Genomic DNA, 13,728 nt, shown 5'->3' with positions numbered 1-13,728 from the left:
CCCTCAGCCTCCAATGCCCCAGGGAAGATAGCCCCAGTCTATTCAGCCTCTGCCCACCTTGAACCTGTGCCTTCTTGTCGTTGTCCTTTTCACCCTGGGGAACGGCCTTTGACTATCCACCGTCTCTAAGCCTGTCAGAATTCTTTGCAGACCTCTTCAGAGTCAGCGTGTCGAGTCCAGAGACCTTGCATCAGAACAGGAGACCCTTTGAAAACATTAGCTGCCGTTTGTGAGAGGTTGCTGTGCACTGCTTGGTTTCCTACATAACGAAAAATAACGTTGGTTGAAAAGTGTTTTGCCAGATAAGGGTCGTTCATGGGGAAGGAAAGTGGGGGGGTGCTTTGTGGTTGTTATTTTTGACTGGGCATCTCGCAGTGGGAAGGGTGGAGTCACGTCTCACAGTAGCCCCAGGCGAGGGTCCTGAGTCCAATGTTTAAAGGAACCGTACCCATGAGATGGTTCGGTGTACACCTATACAGTACAGTGCGTATATGTTTAAAAACAATGGTTGCGAAGAGGAATATCGGCGAATGCATTTTGCAGGCAGCGAATCCGCAGCAGGGGCGAGTTTACGTTGTCGATGTCGCCCGGTGATTGGTCCCCGGGTCTCGCCAGTGAAGCAACTTCAAATCTCTCCCCATTCATAGAATCAGAGAAAAAGAGGGAGCACCGCAATCCATCTTCTCCACCTCTGGATCGCCCTACCTGTCCACTACACAAACCAATGCAAAGCCAGCATTTTCGCCCCAAAAAGGACACCGCTTGGAGCCAAAGCCACGACACCCAAAATGTTGACCGAACGCAGTCCCAGTTTGCAAAGAAGCTTAGTCCTGGATTCCTCTTGCGGGAGGTAACAGGCTGCTGCCTTTAAAACGCACACACACACACACAAAACCAATCCCTTCGCGAAAGAAGTACAAAAAAGAGAAATGGATGGTCTTTTCCTGGCGATATGGAATGTACCTGCGCCGCTGAATAATTCTGCAATGCAACTGCTGACAGCGCTCTGGTTTGCTAATATTTTTCAGGCAGGTGCCACGAATTTCATTTTGTCTCGATTTATTGCAGCCCCGTGTTTAAACTGTAAACGTGCTTTAATTTTGAGACACCCTGCTCGTGAAGACTGCTATCCCAGACAAGTACTGTTGGGAGATTTGTTGACCTGTTTTAATTTTTGACTTGCTTTTTTTCTCTTCCCCCTCGCCCTCCCCTCATTTCACAGATTTTACACTCCTGCTGCGCGTCTCCTGAAAATCCAGGCTCTCCTCAAAACCCTGAGAACACTGGAATAAACGATGGTTTGTATATTTATGCGTTTTTTCTTTAAACACAGTTATGTTCGCGGATGCAAAAGTGGGAGCTATAGTATGTGCATGTAAGAAGCACACAGAGCCAAAGGCGCGCAGAGTCAGGGAGAGACACACACATAGATACGGACAGAGAAACACACATACACACAGATACAGACAAATACATACACACAGATACAGACAGAGACACACACATACATAGATACAGAGAAAAACACACACGCAGAGACACAGACACGCACAGATACACACATACAGACAGAGACACAGGCACACACATACATAGAGGCACACAGGCACACAGATACAGATAGAGAGACACATAACACGATACAGAGACACAGACATGTATACAGAGGTACACACAGTTACAGACACAGAGAGACATACATAGATACAGAGAGAGAGACACACAAATACAGATAGATATACACAGAGACACTCAGATAGACAGACGCAGTCAGAGAACACAGTCAGGGGCACACAAATTGACAGACTGTCGGATGGGGAAAAAGACTCAGGAGGGTCTAACACAGACTTGGCGACATAGTCAGACAGACAGGAACAGAGAGGGGCTTACAGAAAAAGTCAGATGGAGATGGAGACAGGGGAATCAGACACACTTAGCGACACAGTTGTACGTGCAGACACACGAAGGAAGCAAGATGTGGACATCTGAATAGTCAGGAGAGAGGGACACAGAGGATCGCATATGGTCTTAGAGACAAGTTAGAAACATGCAGAGAGACACAGAGATAGATGCAGAGACACAGACTGTCAGTCAGCGAGACAGAAAGACAGTCACAGAGAGAGAGATGGACTACAGATTGGGAGAGAGAAATAGACTCGGGAGACAGAGACGTGCTGACAGAGTCAGACATACTTGGACATAGACATAGATATACAGGCAGAGCGACATACCTGGACACAGACTGCTGCAGAGAGACAGACAGAGATTAGTGAGAGCCGCACACACCATTACAGAGAGAGGGAGGGGTGGGGGAGCGAGAGAGAGAGGCAGCTCCAGGCAGTAGACTGGGATTCTCCCCCCCCCCAACCCGCACTCAGCTCCTGGGGAGATCCGCCGCTGGGATGGGGGTTGGGGGGTGCGGGGGGGGGGGGGGGGGAATTGGTGGGAATTTGACCTCCAGAACGAGACCCGGTGAAAAGACTTGGATGTTTTTGCAGATTCCACCCACCGAATCGAATAAGCAGGAATTAATGATAAGTTTTTGGAAGGGGGTGGGGGATGGGAAGGTGGAGTGGATTACTTTCTAAAAGAAAAGTGTCTTTTCGATTCTGTCTAAATCGCTGCTCCCTTGGTCGGATCCAGTGTGTCAACGGTACCTTTAGTGAATAGTCCTTATTCACGGCACCACAAACATTGAGATGGATAGGCAGCGGTTTCAGTGCACATCCAGCGTCTCTGCTGCACAGCCCGTGGCAATGGGAATAATGTACCCCCCCCCCCCCCTGCTTTTCCAATATTTCACATGATGCTCAGGCATGAACATGTACTGTCAAAGTGTTTTCTTTTGTTTCTCTCTCGTTGCAGACTATATCTTGGTGACACCTGTTAAGGTTGACCCGGGCGGAGGTTCTGTGCAGACTAACAGAGAGAAGCGCTCAGCGCCCATGGATTCCCTGCATTACAAACTCTCCTTCTCCGACCAGGAGCTGCACCTCGACTTAAGACCCTCGAACGTGCTGGCGAAAGGTTTCAGGGTGCACCTACTGGGTTCGCAGGGTGTCACCGAGGAACCCCTCTCGGAGCCTCAAGCGAGCTGCTTCTATCAGGGACACATCAGGAATGACAGCGCTTCTTCTGTGGCTGTGTCGACATGCCAGGGTTTGGTGAGTGACTCTGTCCCAGCCTGCACACGCTGGCTGTTCCCTCAGCAGCTCCATTCCTGTTTTTTGTCAATGTCCTCTCAACCGCTGCTCCTTTCACCTTTTCTCTGGTTGGGCAAGTGGCTCTGATTTATTCACTTTCTTAATTATTCCCTTCCAGCTGCCCTGTTAGTGACCCACCTTTTCAGATGTGCAATGTGAAACGGAATTTTAAAATATTTACGACTCCCTTTGACACAAAGAGTTACCTGTCCATGAAGCTTCCTCTCTCGCGCTCATCAGGGCAAACACAAGAACAGCAAATCTCAAACTGTCACCATAATTTACATTGCAGGAGGGAAGGGTGTTGATTGGTTGGCAAGTCAACTGGAGTTGAGATGTTGCCATGGAGACCAGGAACTGTCTCCAAGCTCCTGGGTGATTCATAAAACAAAGGACAGGGCTTGAACATGTTCCTTTAGTTTGCAGAGAACTGGTCCCTGTATGAATGTCCATCATTTCTAGCAAACAATAACTATTAGGATCTTGATTGATTCTCTTAAATTGGTTGTGTGTCTTCGTTGGTGGTCCCTGGCAGATGATAATGAGGCAGAAGTGGGTACTGCAGAAGCTAGAGATTAGAGTCAAGATTAGAGTGGTGCTGGAAATGCACAGCACGTCTGGCAGCATCTAAAGAGCAGGAAAATTGACGTTTCGGACAAAAGCCCTTCATCCGTTCATCAGGACGATAATGACTCTCTTCCACTCTCAGGGTGAATCCATAGGTGGCTGTACAGACCAATGTGGCTACTGCAATGTCTGTTATAATTGGGGCAGGTCATGTTCACGGGAAGGGGGTGGGTGGGATGTTGGTGTGGCAGTGCACCCCTTATTCTGTTTGCCCCTGGCTTCTGCTTTTTCCCGACGACAAGTCTTGATATCCCCCTTCCACTTTGGGTATTCTTGGGTCAGTGATTCCAGGTTATATATAGTTGTTAGCATACCGAGGATTTATTCTTGCTGTATAAGTTATTGTGACAGTTTAGAATTTGGAATTCTTGAATTTGTTCTAATGGAAGCAAGGTTGAAAATCTTTGGTAATGCAAGTTCTGTATACACTGATCTTTTTTTTACGTTTTGGACAGGGGTCCAATCATGGTGCTATCTTTTGACTTGTGGCTTGCACAGGTCTTAGAGTTACTTGGGGCAGTGGGTGGTTAAGTGAGAATTGACCCCAGTCTTTAGATGTCATGCTGCTGTCATCCAAATCTAAAACATTTCTCCAAAGTTGCATATGACCCGTGAAAGGGCAGGTGATGAGAACTCTTCTGAGTAAAATTAAAAACTATCCAATTTTTTTGTTTTAAATGTTTTCTCAGGATGTGGGCATTTCTGGCAAGACTGGAACTTATTGTCTGTTCCTAGTCAATTACGGCTGACTGGTTTGCAAGGTTACTTTTGAAGTCAATCATACAGGTGTCTGACTGGAGCTCAGAAAAGGAGGACACTTTTCCCTCCCTAAATAAACATCAGAGAATCAATTTGGTATCTTTTAGTATTGCCACCACTTTATGATCACTATCAGCTCTTTTAATAAAACAAAGAACTGCAGATGCTGGAGATATAAAACAAAAGCAGAAATGACTGGAAAAATTCAGCAGGTTTGGCAGCATAAGAAATGCTTAAGTCCAGTGACCTTTCTTCATCAGCTTTTTAAAGTTGGTTTCAAATTTGGAAATTGCCATGGTGAGATATGAACACACTAACTCTTCAACCATTAGGTACATGTTTCATTTTATTCTTTCATGGGATGTGGTTATCGCTGGTTAAATTAGCATTTATTGCCCATCCCTAACTGTCCTTGAGAAGGTGGGTTGCTGTCTTGAACCATTGTAGTCCTTGCTGTAGTGCTGCAAGGGAGGGAGTTCCAGCATATAGACCCAGTCACAGTGAATAAATGGCGATATCATTCCCAATCAGAATGGTGTGTGCCTTTGGGTGGAGCTTATGGTTAGTGGTATTCTCATGTCTCTGCTCCCCTTGTCTATCTAGGGGACAGAAGTCGTATGTTTGGAAGGGGCTGCCATAGGAGCTCAGTGAGTTGTTGCAGTGCATCACATAGATGGTACACTCTGTGCCTCAGTGGTGGACAGAATGAGTGTAGCAGGGTGCCAATGAAGCAGACTGCTTTGTCTTTGATGATGCCAAACTTATTGAGTAGTGTTGCAGCTGTACTCATCTCTCAAAGTGGAGAATATTCCACTGCACACCTGACTTAGACCAAATGACTATAAGACATAGGAGCAGAAATTAAGCCATTCAGTCCATTCAATCATGGCTGATAAGTATCTCAACCCCATTCTCCAGCTTCCTCCCCGTAATCTTTGATTCCCTTGATACTCAATAACCTATCTATCTCAGTCTTAAATATCCTCAATGACTTGGTCTCCACAGCCTTCTGTACCAGTGAATTCCATAGATTCACCACTCTCTGGCTGAAGAAGTGTCTCCTTATCTCCATTTTAAAAGGTCTTCCCTTTTCTCTAAGGCTATGCCTTGTGCTTTATGGATGGTCGACTGACTTTGAGGAATTGGGAGATGAGTTACTCATTGCAGAATTCCCAACCTCTGACCTGCTCTTGTGGCCACAGGATTTGTATGGTTGGTCCAATTCAGTTTTTGAGGAGAAAGTGAGGGCTGCAGATGCTGGAGATCAGAGCTGAAAATGTGTTGCTGGAAAAGCGCAGCAGGTCAGGCAGCATCCAAGGAACAGGAGAATCGACATTTCGGGCATAAGCCCTTCTTCAGGCATAAGCCCTTTTCCAGCAACACATTTTCAGCCCAGTTCAGTTTTTGGTCAATGATAAATCTCAGGATGCTACCATTAGCGAATTGAGCTATGGTAGTATCATTGAATGCCAAGGTTAGATTCTCTTGTTTGAAGTGACCAGTGCCTGGCACTTGTGTGGTACAAATATTACTTGCTACCTATCAGTCCAAACCTGGATATTGTGCAGGTGTTGCTGCTTTAGGATATTCACTCTTTAGTGTCTAAAGAGTCATGAATGATTGTAAACAGTGTGCAATAATCAGTGAACATACACAGTTCTGACTTTATGATAGAAAAGCTGGCTGAGTCTAAAACTCTACCCTGAAGACCTCTTATCATGATGTCCCAGAGCTGAGATGATTGACCTTTAACAAACAGAACCATGTTCCTTTAAGCCAAATATGGTCCCAACCAGAAACAACTTTTTCCCGATTCCCATGTCTGGGCTCCTTGATGCCACCTTGATGTGAGGGACAGTCACCCTCACTTCCTCTCTGTATTTCAGCGTGCGTTTCAATTAAGGCTGTAATATGGTCAGCTGCAGACTCAACCTGGCACTACCCAATCTGAGCACTGAAATAAAAAAGAACTGTGGATTCTGGAGAAACTCAGCAGGTCTGGCAGCATCTGTGATGGGAAAGCAAAGTTAACATTTCAAATCAAGTGTCCCTCAAAGGTTTTGCTTGTTCGAAACTGAGAACTAGCAAACAGGTTATTGCTCAGCAGGTTCTGCTTGATGAGACTATTGGTGACACCTTTCATCACTTTGTCAATTATTGAAGCTAAACTGATGTGGCAGTACTTGTCTGGTGTGGACAAGTGTGGCTGTATAAAAGAAGGAAACACCTTGCATTTTTATAGTGCCTCTTCATGATCTCTGGATGCTTTGAAATGCTTTCACAGCTGATGAAGTAGTCATTGAAATGTAATCACTATCGAAAGGCAGGAAAAGTGGCAACCATTTGCACACAGCAAGATCCCACAGGCAACAGTGTGATAATGGCAATGATAATGGGTTTAACTGATGTGAGTTGGGAATAAATATTAGTCAATGGACTGGAGGAAACTTCAATGCTTTTGTGTGAAATAGATCAGTTGGTCCTTTTTACATCTGGAACCGTACTTTAACATCTCAAATGAAGTACAGCTCCCTTAACCGTGCAGCACTCCTGTATTATGTCCTTGAAGTAGCTATCTCAAATTTGTGAAGTAGTCTGTGGAGTGGGACTTTTACTTTCAATCTTAGGGTGGTACTGGGCCCTGATGTGCAGAAACTTCAAATGTAGCAGCCATCATCTGATTTTATTTCATTGCACATATTATTTTAAAAGAAGGAAGCTTGAACCTGTGTCCTCGACTTGTCATCTTGCAATGGTTTTGCACCAGCATCCAGTCAGGTAGGACTGCTCTCATCTGGTCCCATTCTGATGCATCTCATTTTAGCCAGAGTCAATTGTAATGTCTTCCCATCCTGCTTCAGAACTGTTACCTCGATTGCAAGGCAAAGAGATGCAGTTGGGCAGCTAAGCAATGGAGAAGCGATAGCCTAGTGGTATTATCACTAGACTATTAATCTAGACCCAGGTAATGTTGTGGGGACCCAGGTTTGAATCCTGCCATGGCAGATGATGAAGTTCGAAATCAAAACAAAAAGAATCTGGGATTAAGAGTCTAATGATGTCCGTGAATTCATTGTCCATCGACAATTGTTGGGAAAACCCATTTGGTTCACTAATAACCTTTAGAGAAGGAAACTGCTATCTTTACCTGGTCTGGCTTATATTTGCCTCCGGACCCACAGCAATGTGGTTGACTCTTAACTTTGGCAATTAGGGATGGGCAATAAATGCTGGCCTACAAAAAAAAGGTGGCTTTGCAATGAACACCAAAAAACAATTACTTCAGCCATTCTTGGTATTGAATTGGGAGAAATTTCTGCTCATCCAGTACTGGATATCAGATAAGCATTCTGATAACTTGGCAGAAGTGGAGGGGCTGAGAGAGGTAGCGGTGAGTTCAGGCTGGGTTCAAATTTAGATCAGTGTACCTATGATAATGAACGTTGTGCCTTTGGATAACATCATTGAGGGGCAGCATGTAGGTGCGTCATAAATAAGGGGGGGTTTCAAAGACTATTTAACATATGCACAATTTCCAGTAATAATTACTTGGTAGCACCCAACAAGAGAACCTGTTTGGTTTGTCCCTTCTCTAGTATGGTGGGGGTGATTTCTCTATGATCCTAGACCCACCACTACTCTCTGGCGATCAGTGTAGATACTGAAGGTGCTTATCAAAATGCTGCTCTGAACAACCCTCCAGGAGGTGTAAAGGAACCAACTATAGATAAAGGCAGCAAGAGCCAGCTGCCCACATTTAACACCTGAGCATACTAAACTGTCACATGGACCTTCACAATAATGTTATAAAACAACATTTGGACAATTTGAGTGAGTGAGTAGGTAAATGCATTGCCGATGCAGTATAATATGAATAAATGTAAGGTAGCAAAAACAGGAAGGCAGATTATTACCTGAACAGCAATAGATTGAGAAAGTTGGAGATACAATGAGACCTGGGTGTACATCGTACACCACTCACTAAAATTAAGTGCACAAGTGTGGTGAATGGTAGAGGAAATTCAAGTACAGGAGCAGGGATATCTTGCTGCAATTATACAGGGCATTGGTGTAGCCATACCTGGTGTATTGTGTGCAGTTTTGCTCTCCTTATCTGAGGAAGGATGTTCTGGCAATAAAGAGAGTGCAAAGAAGGTTTGCCAGATGGATTCCTAGGATTGTAGAACTCAGGTATGAAGAGAGACTGGATTGATTAGGAATATAGTCACTAGAATTTCCGAGGATGAAGGGGGATCTCTTAGAAACTAATACAATTCCAGCAGGTTAAATGTAGGAAAGATGCTCCTGACGACCAAGGTGTAGAGAACCAGGGGTCGCAGTCCAAGGATATGGGGTGGGCCATTCAGGGCTGAGATGACGAGAAACATTTTCTCTCAGAAAGTGGGGAGCCTGTGTAATTCTCTGACACTGAAAGCAGTTGAGACCAAAATTTAGAATTTTTTTGAGAAGGAGTTAAACTTGGTTCTTGGGGCTAAAGGAATCAAAGGATCTGGGGAGAATTTGGGAACAAGGTATACGAATATACTGATATACGAATGTCTGACTTAGGAATACTTGTACTTACAAACGTGAATTTATACAGGGGTGAAATTTTAAATATCTGACATGTGACCATTTCCTGTTCCAGTTTCCTAAAAACCGTTCCTTTATATTGTCCTGAGTTGTGTCTCAACTTGCGTACAAATCAACTTGTGAACGGACTCCAGAATGGAACCCATTTGCAACCCAGGCATTGCCTGTATTGAGTTGGATGATCAGTCATAATACATTGAATAGACTGAAATGGCCGAACGGCCTACTCCTGCTTTCTATGTTTCTCTGCTTTTATTTGACAAAGATCTACGAAGGTGAGATCAAGGATGAAGCACAAAAAGCTTGGTCTAATGCATTGGCTCTAGAGGACATCTGAAAGGAGGAAGGAGAGAAGTGAAATAAATTGGAGAAAAGTAGAATTTTAGTCAGCTTCATGTTTAGGGAGCTGAAGGCAGGGCTAACAATTGGTCAGTGGTCAAGCGTTTGAAATCAGGGATCCACAAAAGGCCAGAATTGAATAACACTTTATCCCATTTGGCTTTAATCATGGGAGTTCCTTCCAGGGCCTCCTATCTGGGCCCTCAGCTGCACCCTGACCTGAGACCAGCAGCCCCCGCCCCTGTATTATCAGGCTTTGGGCCCTGATGTCCTTGTGCCCTGGTTTCTTCTGCCTCAACTTCTACATGGAAGTGTGAGAAGCTCAATATTGGGTGCAACTCTTGTGATATTGTCCATGTGTTCCCTCAGCACATCGTATCACCATGTAGCTACAAGGGTTAAGCGACGAGTCTCTCTGATGCAATATTTCTTCAGCTGACTGTACAGTTAAATTGGTCCAAAGATTTGTCAGAAAATGTAAGCTGCATAATCTTCTGAAGGATTATTAGAGTTGAGTGATTCAAGAAGCTTTAAAATATTCAGGGTACGAAACAAGAGTTCAGAAAGCTCAGTGGTATAATCAGGAGCTGAGTGAACATAGGTATAGGTAATTCCTTGAGCCTGTTTCACTCTTCAGTGCGATCATGGCTGAGCTATGGCCTACATCTACCTCCCTGCCTTTGACCCATATTCCTCAATACATTTGCTTAATTAACTCTCTCAAATTTAAAAATAAAAACTGATTCAGCATCCACTGCCACTTATGGAAGATAGTTCCAAACCTCTACCACCCATTGTGTGTGGAAGTGCTTCCCGAATGATCTGGCTCTAATTCACAGTCTACACCCCCTAGCTGTAGAATCTCCATCCAGTCCGTTCCTGTTCATACTGTCTATTGAAGACATTGATCAGATCACCCCTCACTTTCTAAATTCTAGAGAATGAGAACCTAATTTGTAAAATCTCACCTCAGGGTATAACCCCTGATGCCCAGATGTCGAACTCTAAGTATATTGTGATTTCACTTATTTTTAGCTGGGAATCGTTTGAAATTGTTATTGCTGGGAAAACAAACCGTTTTGAGGATCTAATATTTACACTAAATGTTCCAGTGCTTCTTTGAGCAAAGTTAGAGCCATTCACACTAATCAGCCTTGGACAAGCAGCATCTGCTGCATTGATGTAGCCTCACCTCCCTTTCCCCTTTTATTTTTGTTGTTCAAGGCTTGTGGCACCACTGGAAAAGCCTGTATTTATGCCCCATCACTAATTGCCCTTGAACTGAATGACTTTCTAGGCCATTACAGAAGGCAGTCAAGAGTCCATCATATAGCTGTGGGTCTGGAGACATGTGCTGGCTGAATTAGATAAGGGTGGTCCACGAGGAGGAAACCAGTGAACCAGCTGAGGTTTTACAACAGTCATTTCATCGTTGCCATTCCTCAAAATAGGTTTTAATTCCAGATATGTTCAATTTGTCAATTCAATTCTGTCATGGTGGGATTTGAATGTGTTTCCCCAAGGTTTTAGCCCGGGTCTCTGGATTTAACCATTCCTGTAACATAGCCACTATGGCACCCTTTTCTCTTACTACACACAAGTCATCTCATGGCTTTGTAATGAATTTTGGCTCTGCCTGAGGAATGGAGTTTGGGTATTTACTTTCCTGGCGTAATGCTGATGCCTTCTTCAGTTTTAGTGTCCAGGCACACTGTCTGGGAGGGAACAACTGGGAACATTTATTGAGCAAAGGAAAGAGGAAGTTGCACAGATGGTCTTGATCATGGAGATAAAGAGTCCACAAGCTCCTTAGATTTGGCCTGTTTCTCTCTTTCCACATTCACATAAATCCTCTCAAATCTCAGCTTTGTGGGCAAGATGTTGTGCAGTCCTCTGCTTCCTAGCTCAGCACCTGCTGTCCTGTTTGTGGACCACCTTGAGAAGTTTCTTTGTCAATGATGATATTGTGGTGAGTAACTACTTTGATCGTGACAAGTTTACAACAGCAATTTGCATTTAAATAGCATCTTTGACAATATCAAATTATGGTGCCTTTTAATGAGGTAAAACTTACCAGGGTGCTTCACAGGAATGCGTCCAAACTATCCTGAAGCAAGGGAGTGCATACTGCCGACCCTGATCAACATTTATCCCTCAGTCAATATCAACAAGACTATATTGTCTGGTCATTGTCACATTGCTGGTTGTGGGAGGTTAATGCATGCAACTTAGTGACCCCATTTCTTACGTTGTAAAAGTGACAAACTCCAAAACCCCATGTTTCTCCCCACTCAGATGCTTTGAAAGTTTCCAAGGTCATGAAAGATACTGTATCAATGTGAGTCTTACTTTCTTCAGGGTAGCTGATGTAATCATGGTGAGGTGTGCACATTAGTGGTGCAGCCCAGCCTGAGAAATGGCAAATAGAATTATGCTGTAGCTTTTGAGTTGGTGTGTGTGTGTGGAGGAGGTCGTGCAGATGTTAGCAATTTTGAAGACAGCCTAGACTTTTCCAGACATTGTGTGTCAACCGGGATGAACCAGCAGGTCATACAGATTTGACAGTTCTCAGATGTTTTAAGCACATGAAAGAATCCCATTTGTATAACACTACCTGATGTGTTAACTATGTCTCCCGCAAAAATAGCTGAGTGAAAACTCTTTGTATGGTAAGACATGGTGCATTGACTGATGAAAAACAAAATCTCTGCAAATTCCCCCTTTACAGCACATCCAGCACAACTGTATGTTTTATATTGTTCCCCAAGACTTTCTGTGAAAAGGGATCTAGTGCATTTTTCAAATAATAAAAGATATTCCTCTGTTTACTGAGGCATGAATGAGAGCTTGGGAAGCTTGCTGGGTCCAATATTATTAGTTTTTAGAGTCAAAACCATGAAGTGAATTTGCAACAGGGTTTGAGTTGAGTCAAAATTAAAGTCTTCCCTGTTGACCACTGTGTGAAAGGATACATTTTTCTCTAAACTTGTGTTTACTTGATCTAAGATGAGCCTTAGGCCTGTTTACATTTGGGAAGTCAATTCAGATTTTGATTTAATTAGCTGTCTTGATGGAGTAGGTGCTTGGGGGAGGGGAAGCCCTCATCAAGGTCTTACTGTATAAATTGTTCATTAAACTGGCCGGAGCCATGTTTGTTTGTTCAACTCTTTGTGTTGGCTGTTTGTTTTGCTTGATAAGAGATTTGGAATGGCGATTGCCAGTGCTTGAAAGGAGGACTGTTTACCTTAATCCAGTCCTTTCATGTTTGCTTCCAACTCGGGCATCAACTCAGATTGCAGAATTTAGGTGAACTGACCCTTACGAAAAGAGACTGTACAAATGGAACAAGTGAGTGAGTGGTGCTGTTGAACTCTCGACATCATGTGGTTTAGAGATTTCAATCTTATTCTCCCCCTTTGAATTTGGGTTTTGAAACACGACAAACTTTGCGTTTTTTTTGACGAGGAACGGGGAAAATTTGGAGCACTAATGGACTGAAATGTTTTTGTAATCGACCTTCTACCCAATCCATTTGGCAGGCACTCTACTAATACTGGGTGTTCCAAATAAAGTTTTCTTCTGAAAGACTCAACAAACCACTCAATTATATCAAACTGCTACAGATACCAGATGCCCAGACTGAGAAGGCCACTCACTCCCACCATCTCGAGGGCACTTGGGGTTAGTTAACTTGCCAGTTTTGGCGGTGTCCTACATAAAATGAAAAACAATGTAAAGTAGATGAAGGGCTGGGCCGACATTGGAGGTTATCACCAGGATGAAAGAAGTGGGAAAGCTGTTTGAGATAAATGATTAGATGCCCATTAAATGAAAATTAGCTCCACTATCAGTACCTTTCAAATGGACAAATCTATATAATCTTATACAATCATATAGATGGCTTTGATGAAAGATGTGCTTCATCTTATGTATGTGATGCCTTGAGTTGTGGAAACAGATGCATCTTTGTAAGTCTGCAAACTCTCTTTATATGAGAGTTATCAGGCAGAATGCATGTAAGTGGTGAATGTGAACTTTGGCTGTGTTTTTACATCAACAAATGTGCATTATGTGAGTTGAAAAGACTATGTCATTAGTGGCTTGGGGCCACTTGATGCATCACTTTTGAAGGGGGTTTGGGGTTAGAATTTCCAAGAGCAGCTCTTTGTCATGCTCCTGGCTTGCGATTTTTCCATCCATTTATAAT

The 13,728-nt window shown here is 43.7% G+C and overlaps 1 protein-coding gene across 3 annotated transcripts in view; it reads left to right on the top strand.

Annotated features, from left to right (window-relative positions):
• The first annotated feature begins 697 nt into the window (after positions 1–697).
• adamts18 (ADAM metallopeptidase with thrombospondin type 1 motif, 18) overlaps positions 698–13,728 on the top strand; it is a 266,551-nt gene continuing 253,520 nt past the window's right edge. For 2 of the 3 annotated variants that reach the window (XM_087995705.1, XM_043706550.2), the window contains exons 1-3: positions 698–1,028; positions 1,223–1,298; positions 2,866–3,164. In XM_087995705.1, coding sequence (XP_087851831.1) covers positions 930–1,028; positions 1,223–1,298; positions 2,866–3,164 — 474 coding nt within the window. In that variant the 5' untranslated portion in view covers positions 698–929. Of the gene's footprint in view, positions 1,029–1,222; positions 1,299–2,865; positions 3,165–13,728 lie in introns of those variants that run through there. The other variant, XM_087995706.1, reaches the window with a different exon arrangement.

The sequence above is a fragment of the Chiloscyllium plagiosum genome, unplaced genomic scaffold, assembly GCF_037043375.1.
Source record: "Chiloscyllium plagiosum isolate Xiang-an unplaced genomic scaffold, Cpla_swu_hap1 HiC_scaffold_17, whole genome shotgun sequence".
NCBI classification, from domain to species: domain Eukaryota; kingdom Metazoa; phylum Chordata; class Chondrichthyes; order Orectolobiformes; family Hemiscylliidae; genus Chiloscyllium; species Chiloscyllium plagiosum.
The sequence above is the reverse complement of the archived record's forward strand: the minus strand, read 5'-3'. Positions and strand labels throughout refer to the sequence as shown.